This window comes from Malaya genurostris, chromosome 1, assembly GCF_030247185.1.
Source record: "Malaya genurostris strain Urasoe2022 chromosome 1, Malgen_1.1, whole genome shotgun sequence".
Classification (NCBI taxonomy): Eukaryota; Metazoa; Arthropoda; class Insecta; order Diptera; family Culicidae; genus Malaya; species Malaya genurostris.
In genome coordinates this window covers 58,374,148-58,386,701 of record NC_080570.1, presented here as the reverse complement: position 1 = coordinate 58,386,701, position 12,554 = coordinate 58,374,148, and the positions used below count along the sequence as shown (strand labels likewise).

Below are 12,554 nucleotides of genomic sequence, written 5' to 3'. Positions count from 1 at the left end.
CGGACACCTTAAACTTTTTATCATTATTAGGTGTTTGAATAAAATTTGTGACTATGACCGAGAGAAGGTTATTGTATTACATTTTTTAATGTTTACTGTCATGCCATTTTAATCCCACATGTTTAAGACTTTCTAAATGTCTATTTCTAGAGCACAAAAATCCACAAGACTTGTGATGGGTTTTGAGAAGTGGTCCGAGATAGATCCTTTGCTTCGATTCGTGGAGAACGGAAAGCATCTTCTTAATTTATAGGCCATATTAGTTGAGGACCACACAAACTTACTTTAGCTATACAGCGATTTTGATCTTTCATCATTTTAGTACTCCAAAAGTATACTATGACAATTCCAGAAAACATCATGGCATGGCATCATGATCTTTTCGACTCATCATTCATTTCTCTGGCGTATAATAATGGATCCAGCCAAACATGTACTCGAACTGAAATTGTGCTAGTCTTTTTAGTCCTAAATAAGTATGTGCGAGATCCAGCGGCAGGATATGTTCCTAATTTGCAGAATCTTGCTCAACTATGGTAAGCTCGTGCACTTTCTTCTTCCAGTCATCCAGAACAATTAAGTATCTTATTATTATGGTTATTATTTATTTTCCCCGTATTTAATTTCCATTTTATTTAGTTTTGACACTGTTCGCTTCGTATCAAACATTTTTTGCCTTTCTCATATAGAAAGGTTATGCAATCACTTGAAAAACCGTGTAGTGAAAATTGGCCCGGAGGGCCAAGTGTCATATACCATTCGACTCAGTTCATCGAGCTGAGCAATGTTTGTGTGTGTGTGTGTGTGTGTGTGTGTGTGTGTGTGTGTGTGTGTGTGTGTGTGTGTGTGTGTGTGTGTGTGTGTGTGTGTGTGTGTGTGTGTGTGTGTGTGTGTGTGTGTGTGTGTGTGTGTGTGTGTGTGTGTGTGTGTGTGTGTGTGTGTGTGTGTGTGTGTGTGTGTGTGTGTGTGTGTGTGTGTGTGTGTGTGTGTGTGTGTGTGTGTGTGTGTGTGTGTGTGTGTGTGTGTGTGTGTGTATGTATGTATGTGTGTGTGTGTGTATGTGTCAAATAATCTCACTAGGTTTTCTCGGAGATGGCTGAACCGATTTTGACAAACTTAGATTCAAATGAAAGGTCTCGTGGTTACATACGGAATTCCTGAATTTCATCCGGATCCGACTTCCGGTTCCGGAGTTATAGGTAAAGTGTATTACATATTGTACACCGTCACTTAAACCGGCGAAACAAAAAACGTAAAATTTTCTAAACTGGTCTCAAAACTACATAAATCGATAGTTATTATCAGTAGGCAACTAATCAAACCGATTCCGGCTATCCTGGTTCCCGGTATCCGGTTCCGGAAGTACCGGAAATAGTGGTCATATATACCAAAATGGATCTCACTCATTTTTCTCAACGATGGTTTGACCGATTTCCACAATCTTAGATTCAAATGTCTTGTGGTCCCATACGGAATTTCTGAATTTTATCCGGATCCGACTTGCGGTTCCGGAGTTATAGGGTAAAGTGTGTTCAATATTGTATATTGTCACTTAAAATATTTTCGGATGCAACAAACATTTAAATCGTAATTTAGAGTGCGTACTAGAAGAGTTTGTGTGTCATGTTAGTTGGTGGCTGTTCGAACCGACTTTGATTATACCGGTTCTCGGGTTCCGGTGCCGGAAGTGCATATAATAGTGAACCTATTTCGTTTTCTTAAGGATGAATTACGCAATCAAAGCAATGTTTTACTCTGTATGTTATGCATAAACAATCTCTTGGTTTCTTTCAAAAATCGAAGAGAAAAATTTTGAATAGAATACCACAATATTATATGTACATGAGAAAGGCATCATTACACTACTAGGTGGATTAAAACTGGTTTTTGTTGTTTCTGTTTCTGATGTCGGGAGGAGCCAGTTCAAATTGTTTTATTTATTCTTCGAAATCTATTTCGTACCCCTCAAAGGCTCCAATAGACTTGTGCCAACCTCTTTTTCAATTCTCGAAACCGTTGTTAAACTCAATATAGCATTCAATGCGCGTAGCGATTCTAGTTCGATGTCTTCAATTGACTCAAAACGGTTTCCCCGGAGCGGTTGTTTGAGTTTGCAAAATATCCATAAGTCACACGGAGCTAAATCACGGAGCTAAATCAAGGTGGTTGCGAAACGATATTGGTTGAATTTATTGGCGAAAAAATCACGAAAAATCAGTTCAGTATGCGACGGTGCATTATCGTGCTGCAAAAACCAAGAGTTATCGACCTATAAATCCACCTTTTTTACGAATAGTTTCGCGCAAATGACGCATAACACTCAAATAGTATTTCTTGTTGACAGTTTGGCCAATCGAAAGGAATTCGGAGTGCATCACACCTTGATAATCAAAGAAAACTGTCAACATTACCTTGATTTGGACGTGGTTCATCCTTAACGCTTTCTCTACCAACTCGGAAACTTGTGCCAATAAAAAACACTTGCTCGCGACATACAATTATCACCCTGTATCGCCCTGTTTGTTGGCATGGAACACAGAAAGCGAAATTTACGAAAACAAATGGAATGACTGTTTCACCCTATACTAAGATTGAGATTTATGTAGCATTAAAATTTCTAAGCAAATTTGAAAAACATGTCATAATTATGAGAAGATACTGAATATTTTGGCATGAATTTTTTCTATTCTCGAGGAGTTAAACTCCTGTTGGAGTCATAATAGGAAATCCGTTTTCTTTTAATGGCCTGATGTCTGGTAAGTCCAATTGTCCATTCATTTTGCTAGCGTTCATCCTTTCTCTTACACTATTTTTTATATATATATATATATATATATATATATATATATATATATATATATATATATATAATATAATATATATATATATATATATATATATATATATATATATATATATATATATATATATATATATATATATATATATATATATATATATATATAAGGACTATTCCACGATAAAAATAAAACTCAAAAGCGTATACATTTTTGAAACCTGAAACATTTTTCGACCCAAAATTCGACCATTTTTTACGAGGCTTGATTCAAACAAAAATTGCTGCCATAAACCTAAAATGAAGTGAAAAAATAAAACAAACCCGTTGACATGGACCGTTTATGCGAATCCTTTTCAACAAAATCTTCTCATCCCGCGTGTTGATTTTCGGGATTTAAATACAACCGCTGCACCTGGCGCTAGCGGAGAACTAAGGCAAACATAAATTTGGCTTCGCATGCACCGGTCCTTGCGCCAGGTTGCCGCGTGTTTGTGTTTCCCCATTAGAGAGGACTTTCGTTATGTTTGTTACGTAGACGGTTTGCACCTGCCGAAGTGGGAAGGTGCCACTGTTTAGAAAGAGTTGAAATCAAATTTGATAAGAGCTATTTTTTTAAAATTGAACTTTTCGCTTGTTTGACGGCAACTAATTTCCTTTAATTCGTTTTGAAGCTGATTACCAATTTGAAGCTAATTAACAGAAGAGCAGCAGTAAACTTGTAGCTGCTTTTCTGCCGAACCGAAGAGTGCATTGCATTGAGTGCCACTTCTACTCGGGTGCAATTTCCCATGTCGTTTACCAGCTGTCGGACATCGAAACAGTAACGCATCAAAACAAACCGATCAAAGTGTGAGCAACAAAAAAATTGCATGTGAAGAGCTGCACAGATTTAAAACCCACTTCAGAGATGAAAACTGATAATCCACTACCTGATACTGGTGCTGGTGCCGGTTGATTGGGTTCAAGGAAAAGAGGAGATGAAACGATTGCATAATTTTCCCATGGCACCAGCAGCAATCGATCACACATAGCCCTGGTAGGTGCGGGGGAGAGTTCGTGTGTGTTTTTTTTTGCATCTTTGTGAGAACGCCTCAACTGTTGATGTTCGAAATCCTGTGGGAATAGAATTGGATTGATGTAAGAAGAGCTATTTCCGTGTTTTGCTTCGCATATCCAATCGGGTATGGGAAAATTTGAGGATTAGGATATTTCTGAATAGATGAAGCTTTAAGATATGTTTCTAAATTTTATGAATTATATTGAATCTGTTGTTTTCACTACTCACATAAAGGATATATCCATAAATCCATCATATTCAATATTTATTTGTTCATTTTATGATCGTGTTTCAAACTCTAATTTTTCTAGTTTACTGTTTCTTTGCAAGTGCTTTGATTCCAACACCAACGGATTCGGATTGGCTACCGAAGTAACTGCTTCTAGAAGTTTCCTGAAATAAACAACATCAGTAACTACAATTAACTCCTCATTCCATGTTTTCAAACTCACCAGCCACTCTTGCTAATGAAGACGACTGGTTTTGGAAAACAGAAACCATTGAATCTACATGCGTGAACCCTCGTGTATGCTCCTTGATTTTCAAACACAACATAATCCGATAAGTTCAGCTCCGGCAAAGGAATGTTCGATGCAAACACATCATTTCCGTCACAAGTGGGTCCGAAAAAGAAAGTTCTAAGCACAGGTCCACATTCACTACGTTTTTTCCAAATTATTGGCTCAACCGGAATATTCCGATACTTGGCACTGTAGAACGTTCCATAAATTCCATCGTTGAAGTAGTAAAACACTTTCTCGATTTGATTGAGATTCTCGGCACTACGAAAAACTCGTTTTCCATGTACTGGTATCACTGATGTTACCGGTGCAGAGGAATAGTAGCGACCCGGTTCGGAAATGATTGTCCATCTTTGATCTTCCGGAAAGAACTCATCCAACGCTCTGTTGATATGCACTGCATAAAACTGGATATTGACATCTTTATTTCCGTGAAATCCTCCTCCTATATCCAAATATTTGAATGAAAATCCCAGTGATGTCGCGTAATCCGTGATGCTTCGACCCATTTTGATGGCATCGTAGAAAATTTCCGGATCCGAACAACCCGCCCCAGTATTAAAAGCCCAACCGACCACATTTATTCCGAGTTTTTTAGCTAGAACTAAAAGTTCGCTAGCTTCTTTGTCTGGATCGCATCCAAACTTTACCCCGAGGTTAACGATTGACTGTTTTGAATCGAAACGATAACGAATCAAAACCCTGCAATACGAATTTTTTTAAAAATATTATTCCATCATCGAAGACACAACTACTCCTACTCGGCATCCGGATAGTATTGATGGATATTCCGAAGTTCATAGTCACTGTCGAACACGGTTCGCAGTCCTTTTTCCTTGGCATACAGCAACGATTCGATGGTTTTTGATGGTTGAGCAAATATTATTCGTTCGCGGTTCACTCCGAGCTCCAGAATTCGATTACACTCGGCTTTCGATGCACAATCAAAACCACATCCCAATAGAAGTAAAGTGTCCACAATCGTTTCGTCGTCGTTACTTTTGATGGCATAGAATGGGTGTACCCTCGGTAGATGCCGCAGCCAGTCGTAGTGCCGCTTTACGACCGTGTCCAGCTCAACTAAATGCAGTGGTTCCTCCCGTGGTCCCCGCGCTACGATTCGATCCACCAAATCTTTGGAGGATACCGAATCGTCTACGATCTCCAAACGACACTTCAGAACACTAAGCAGATCCATGTTGAACTGGCACTGGAATGAAGTTGCTCGTCGTATAAGACTTAGTGATGATTAGAGTGCATACACAAACCTTGATTTTGATCAGATAACAGGAGCCGTACTCATCAGTGGTAAAAAGATAACTAATCAATGGGGGATTTGATTACTTTTCTCATACGAATAAGAAGAACATATTTCAAACAATCCCATTTAACCCATTATAACCCGGGGGTTTTAAAATTTGAATCAAATGAACTGATATCATCAGTTTCATCATATTATGTGTTGAAGATTATGGGAAACGCAAAACCACTGTTAGAAATCTTTTCTAAACGAAATTATTCCATCGTATAATATATCATACACACTAATGTTGGCATCCAATTTTACATTATTTAACACATTATTTGTGATTTTTTCATAGATATAATCTTTTTAGTGCCTCTGCTAACGTTTTCTCACAAGATATATGTATTAGCGTAAAATTTGACAAAAAAAATAAATAAATTATATCTTACTTTTGCACAGCCATTTCAAGTCGTTAGTAGGTCAAATGTCAAGGACCAAAATACAATTAAATTTAGAAAAACAAACAGCAGATTTAACACTCAAAGAAGTTGCGAAATGTGGAGTTTACCTCTTTTCGTGATCATGAAGTTGTTGGGTTCAGTTCCACAGTGAACATTTTTTGAAAAATAGATATTTCTACGTATGATATATCTTACGCTAGGACATAATCGGTTAAAACCTATAAATTTTTTACACGAAGTCTAAAATCATTAATCGTTGTTTTTCTGCACAAGCCTTAAACGGAAGTTTCGCCCTCTTTTTTAGAAAAGGCACGATAAGTTTGTACGGCTTTTGAAATTACTTTTATGACTTCCAACGTTTCAACCGATCACGTTATCTTTGGTGGTTGACTCGTCTACATACCGTCACTTTCACTTCACCGTCGAAATTCGTTATCATCTAATTTGTTTGAAAAGACAGAATCGCCCATCGAGCCATTATTCCAATAGTCGCTGTCATGATGTTGTGCATTTTGCTGATTACTCAGCTCATAATCAACGGTGCCAATATCTTGACTGTGGCCCTGAAAAGCAATGTCACAACAAAATAATTGTTCAAAAATCATGAGCAATTATATTAAAGTATAAAACAGAACAGAACAGTAATTGAATTCTTATTAGGTAATCTTCCATTTGAAGAAAAAAATCAAATTATTACCAACCGTGAAATATGGACTAAACTTAGTCATATATTTTGTATTAACCTATTTCGATGCATTCAGTCATAGTCTATGAAATCGTCATTTGTTCTGCTCGTATTACTTAATCGGTAATCGTTGATGCATGTCAAAACAAAGTATTTCATTATGAAGAATGCAAGTCATTGTGACTCTTATTATCGATGTTTTTACCTTTTTTATGAGTGTTGTCAACAAAGAGGTCGAGATCTCAGAGATGACTGGATCGATTTTGATCAATCTAGTCGCAAAAGGAAGGACTCCAAGGTTCCTGAATCTCATTTAGATCCGATTTATGGTTTATGGAACTACAGGAGGATATGTTAAACGAAATTAAAATAATGTAACTCATTTTTCTCGCAGATGGCTGAACTGTTCTAAGATTCAAATGAAATCTTAGAACCATCTAAGATTCAAACGAAAGATCTTAAGAGCATATAAAACATCTCACTTTTCGGTCAGATCCGACTTCCGGTTTAGGAGATACAGGACGATTAGTATAAAAATGTGCATATTACCTAAATTAATCAGGTTTATCGGGTTTGCAGATTTGGATAGTCGATAACTAAATAAATTTATTTCAGTTTTAGCGGTATTCAGTTTTCGATCCGAGAGGTACCCAAAAATTTAATTCGTACTACGATTTCTCAAAGATGTCTACACTGATTTTCAAAAATATTGAATCAAATATAAACTATTCACCTTGGGTGTATTTAACTGACTTCTACTATGCCGATTCTCGAATTCCGGTTCCGTTATCGAATCGTTTCTCAAAGCTCAATCATTTTCTCGAAAAAAGGCCAAATCGAATTTCGTAAGCAAAAATTCAAGTTAAAAGGCTTATGGTGCCATACAAAATTGGTGAATGTTATCCGATTCTGGAATTACAGGGTGATCAGTTCTTTAAATTCAAACCGATATAGAAGATGACAATACCAAAAAGCTTCAAAGTTGGACTTAAAACTATTGTAATTTTTATAATTTCTGATCATACGAACCGTTTTGGGTTATGCTGATTCCTGAATACTGGCTTTGAAAGTACCGTTAATGATGATAAAAACTCTAAAGTGGAACTTTCTTCGACATCTCATGGAATGTTCAATCGATTGTTATACGTTTAGGTTCAAATTTGATCCGATTTGCAGTTCCTACATTACAGGGTAATGAATGATTAAAACCTCAAACTGCCGCTTGAAACGACGGTCATTGAAATGTTATTATGAGAACTAAAACACCGAAAAATATTCATACAAAAAGGAAAAACACATGCGGATTGATAAAAAAGGTATCATTAAGGATAATAATAAGGACTAAGCACGTTTTTTATAAGTTAAGCAGCAATTTTGCCACACAGTTAACTGCATGAAGAGGACATTTCTGATAAGTAGCTGATTGAACTAGGGTTTACAGACACGAACATTAATTACAGTCAGTTTGCAGGTGGTATGGTTAGCATCAGTAAGCTTCAGCTACATATCGACTATACAAAAGAATTCACGAAGTGTTACATTAAGATGTTCCATTGAAACACAATTCAGTTCACGAGCAAACTATCCATGCCTAAATCCATGATAAGTTCATCCATGCCTAAATCTATGAGAAGTTTTTGTTAATAATGAGAAGATACCCTTAAGGTGAAATGTAGTCCCAAAAAATACGTGCAAAATTTTAACCGCTTGAGTTGAACGAATTGTCGCACAAAGCATAATAGGCAAAACCGACGCATAGAAACCAGAAATATTTTCAGTGCTTGAGTGCAGTGGGCTAACCATACGTTTTGTTGGCTTGTAAAAGATACTCTCTCCAGTTCTAGTGTAATACTAATTAATAACAATAAAGATAAGATCTTTATTGTTATTAATTTGTATTACACTAGAACTATATTTATAACTGACTAACTTGAGGTTATATGTATATGTGTGGACTTACATGTTAACAACGTATATACAAGTACAGATTTTCATTCCTGAAGAACGATTGAACAGAAAAATTCAGAAATTCATTATCATTCAGAAATTCATTACCGATTAAAAAACTGTTGAAATAAAACATTTCTGGACATTCCCTAGACAACGAAAATGTGCTAAATAAATACATTTTCCATAAACGTATGTATTTTTGAATAGTGATTCTGATACCAGATTATATGAATGTTGTATCTTTCAATGTTCTAAATGAACGATGATAATTGGCTCGTATTCATTTCATTCAGTAACCTGTCCGGGTAAAATTGTAAGTTTTCCTACAATCTGAAGTAATATCTATTATATGATATTACGCAACAAAGCAACATTAATCATACCCGTTTTATTGTATTCATCTCGTTGTTGTTGTTTCAACACTAAATTAAATACATAAATTCGTGTCATTTTTATAGGAAATTTTTACTTACGATATAACGCCACCGAACCCACTGTGTATTTCTAACATCACCGTTATACGAAAAAGTAGCGCTTAAGCAATTCAGAAAAAGATTAAAAAATTTATGAAATTCACTTGAATATTTTTCAAATTTCGGTCATTTCAGTCAAAGTTTTGTAATTTTGAGTTGCCTTTTAAGACTCTGTGAAACTTTTTTTCAAACACTATTTTTCAGTTCTAAAATCTTCCCGGTGGAACGGAACAGTAACCGTTTATACATTTCAAAAACCAAAACCAATTCTAAGAATATTTAGTTGTGATAAATTTAATTGTAAAAAACTTCAGTGTTGTTTTGTTTATCAAAATTCCGTCTTGGTTTTGAATAATTGATCAAAAACGAGACGCGCGCGCTCTACTACATTTCACCTTAAAGTACGATTCAGACGATCCGTAACCTTCCGTCACTGTCACCGTCAAAATTAGTTGAATGCATTCTTATGGAGACATTCACACACGCTGATATTCCGTTGACAGTAACGAAAGAATGCGGACCGACCGAATCGTACCTAAAGGGAGCATTTCCCTGGAGAGTGGATTAAAAGAAAAACTATGGGTTGCCCAATCATCAAATTTTATGTAATTATTATTCTTTATTGGAGGCTGCTACACTGTGAGTTTTATGTGAAAACATCGAGTTGTTCCCGATATATGGTTGCTCAAAAAGGAACATGTTCTCAAACTGGTGTGCGTGACAACTAAGGTACAGTGTGATCGATTAAAATTGTTTATAACGGATTAAAACGTATTAAATTTTAATGGAACACCTTTGAGAAAACTTCAACAACAAAAATTTATGTCACTATTTTTGAACAAATTTGACGATTAATTAACGATTAACGTTAAAAAATTAAAAGTTTTGCAAATTTTGCTGTAGTTTCTGTACACATCACAAAACAATTGAGCGTTCCATAAAGAACTTGAAAACAAACAAAAAATTGTAATATTGCTTGATCCAGAATCAATTCCTGAGGCTCTTCATTGCACACATCGTACGATTTAATAAATTATACCAAAATATTATGCTTCATAAGACTATATCAATTTCTTACCATTCAATTAGGTTATATGATGATTGTTAGGTAAAAAAATTAGACGAGGAGTATACTGAGAGATAGTTCATTGTATTTAGCCACATTTAATGAACAAGAAGTACCTTTGATTATCTTCATAAAACAGCTTTGAATTGAATCCATTTGTGATCCACCATTTTGCAAGTAAATGTTCCAGTATGCGTACGACCCCGTCGACAGTTCATTGCATCTTTGTGAGAGCACCTCAACTGTTGATGTTCGAAATCTTGTGGGATAGAATTGGATTGATGTAAGAAGAGCTATTTCCGTGTTTTGCTTCGCATATCCATCGGGTATGGGAAAATTTGAGGATTAGGATATTTCTGAATAGATGAAGCTTTAAGATATGTTTCTAAGTTTTATGAATTATATTGAATCTGATGTTTTCACTATTCACATAATGGATATATCCATAAATCCATCATATTCAATATTTATTTGTTCATTTTATGATCGTGTTTCAAACACTAATTTTTCTAGTTTACTGTTTCTTTGCAGGTGTTTTGATTCCAACACCAACGGATTCGGATTGGCAGCCGAAGTGACTGCTTCTAGAAGTTTCCTGAAATAAACAAAATCAGTAACTACAATTAACTCGTCATTCCATGTTTTCATACTCACCAGCCACTCTTGCTAATGAATACGACTGGTTTTGGAAAACAGAAACCATTGAATCTACATGCATTAACCTTCGCGTATGCTCCTTGATTTTCAAACACAACATAATCCGATATGTTCAGCTCCGGCAAAGGAATGTTCGATGCAAACACATCATTTCCGTCACAAGTGGGCCCGAAAAAGAAAGTGCTGAGCACGGGTCCACATTCGCTACGTTTTTTCCAAATTATTGGCTCAACCGGCACATTTCGATACTTGGCATTGTAGAACGTGCCATAAATTCCGTCGTTGAAGTAGTAGAACACTTTTTCTATTCGAGTTGGATTCTCGGCACTACGAAAAACTCGCTTCCCATGTACTGGTATCACTGATGTTACCGGTGCAGAGCAATAGTAACGGCCCGGTTCGGCAATGATTGTCCATCTTTGATCATCCGGGAAGAACTCATCCAACGCTCTGTTGATATGCACTGCATAAAACTGGATACCGACATCTTTCTTTCCGTGAAATCCTCCTCCTATATCAATATACTTGAATGAAAATCCCTGTGATGTCGCGTAATCCGTGATCCTTCGACCCATTTTGATGGCATCGTAGAAAATTTCCGGATCCGAACAACCCGTCCCAGTATGAAAAGCCCAACCGACCACATTTATTCCGAGTTCTTTAGCTAGAACTAAAAGTTCGCCAGCTTCTTTACCTGGATCGCATCCAAACTTTACCCCGAGGTTAACGATTGACTGTTGTGAATCGAAACGATAACGAATCAAAACCCTGCAATACGAAAAGTTTGTGAAATATTATTCCATCATCGAAGACACAACTACTCCTACTCGGCTTCCGGATAGTATTGATGGATCTTCCGAAGTTCATAGTCACTGTCGAACACGGTTCGCAGTCCTTTTTCCTTGGCATACAGCAACGATTCGATGGTTTTTGATGGTTGAGCAAATATTATTCGTTCGCGGTTCACTCCGAGCTCCAGAATTCGATTACACTCGGCTTTCGATGCACAATCAAAACCACATCCCAATAGAAGTAAAGTGTCCACAATCGTTTCGTCGTCGTTACTTTTGATGGCATAGAATGGGTGTACCCTCGGTAGATGCCGCAGCCAGTCGTAGTGCCGCTTTACGACCGTGTCCAGCTCAACTAAATGCAGTGGTTCCTCCCGTGGTCCCCGCGCTACGATTCGATCCACCAAATCTTTGGAGGATACCGAATCGTCTACGATCTCCAAACGACACGTCAGAACACTAAGCAGATCCATGTTGAACTGGCACTGGAATGAAGTTGCTCGTCGTATAAAACTTAGTGACGATTAGAGAGCATACACAAACCTTGATTTTGATCAGATAACAGGAGCAGTACTCATCAGTGGTACGAATATAACTAATCAATGAGGGATTTGATTACTTTTCCTTTATGAATAAGAAGAACTTACTTCGAATAATCCCATTTAAGACATATTAAATTTTTATACGAAATCTAAGATACTATTCGATGTTTTTCTGCACAAGCCATAAATGGAATTTTTACCCATATTTAGAAAAGTCACGTTGAGTCTGTACGGCTTTTGATATTACTTTTATCACTTCCAACGTTGCTTCCACTTCATCATCTAAATCCATTATCATCTAATTT

The 12,554-nt window shown here is 36.6% G+C and overlaps 2 protein-coding genes across 2 annotated transcripts; both read right to left on the bottom strand.

Moving 5' to 3' along the window:
• Positions 1-3,924: 3,924 nt before the first annotated feature.
• Positions 3,925-5,593, bottom strand: LOC131440161 (ornithine decarboxylase 1-like). Its single transcript, XM_058611208.1, has 3 exons — positions 5,140-5,593; positions 4,310-5,080; positions 3,925-4,250 (listed from the first exon to the last, which is right to left on the bottom strand). Exons 1-3 carry the CDS (start codon positions 5,574-5,576, stop codon positions 4,136-4,138), a joined length of 1,323 nt encoding a protein of 440 aa, XP_058467191.1. The 5' UTR covers positions 5,577-5,593; the 3' UTR covers positions 3,925-4,135.
• A 5,044-nt stretch (positions 5,594-10,637) lies between these two features.
• LOC131440160 (ornithine decarboxylase 1-like) lies at positions 10,638-12,192 on the bottom strand. The gene is made up of 3 exons (XM_058611207.1): positions 11,744-12,192; positions 10,914-11,684; positions 10,638-10,854 (listed from the first exon to the last, which is right to left on the bottom strand). The coding sequence occupies exons 1-3, from the start codon at positions 12,178-12,180 to the stop codon at positions 10,740-10,742; spliced, it is 1,323 nt and encodes a 440-aa protein (XP_058467190.1). The 5' UTR covers positions 12,181-12,192; the 3' UTR covers positions 10,638-10,739.
• Between the last annotated feature and the right edge of the window lie 362 nt (positions 12,193-12,554).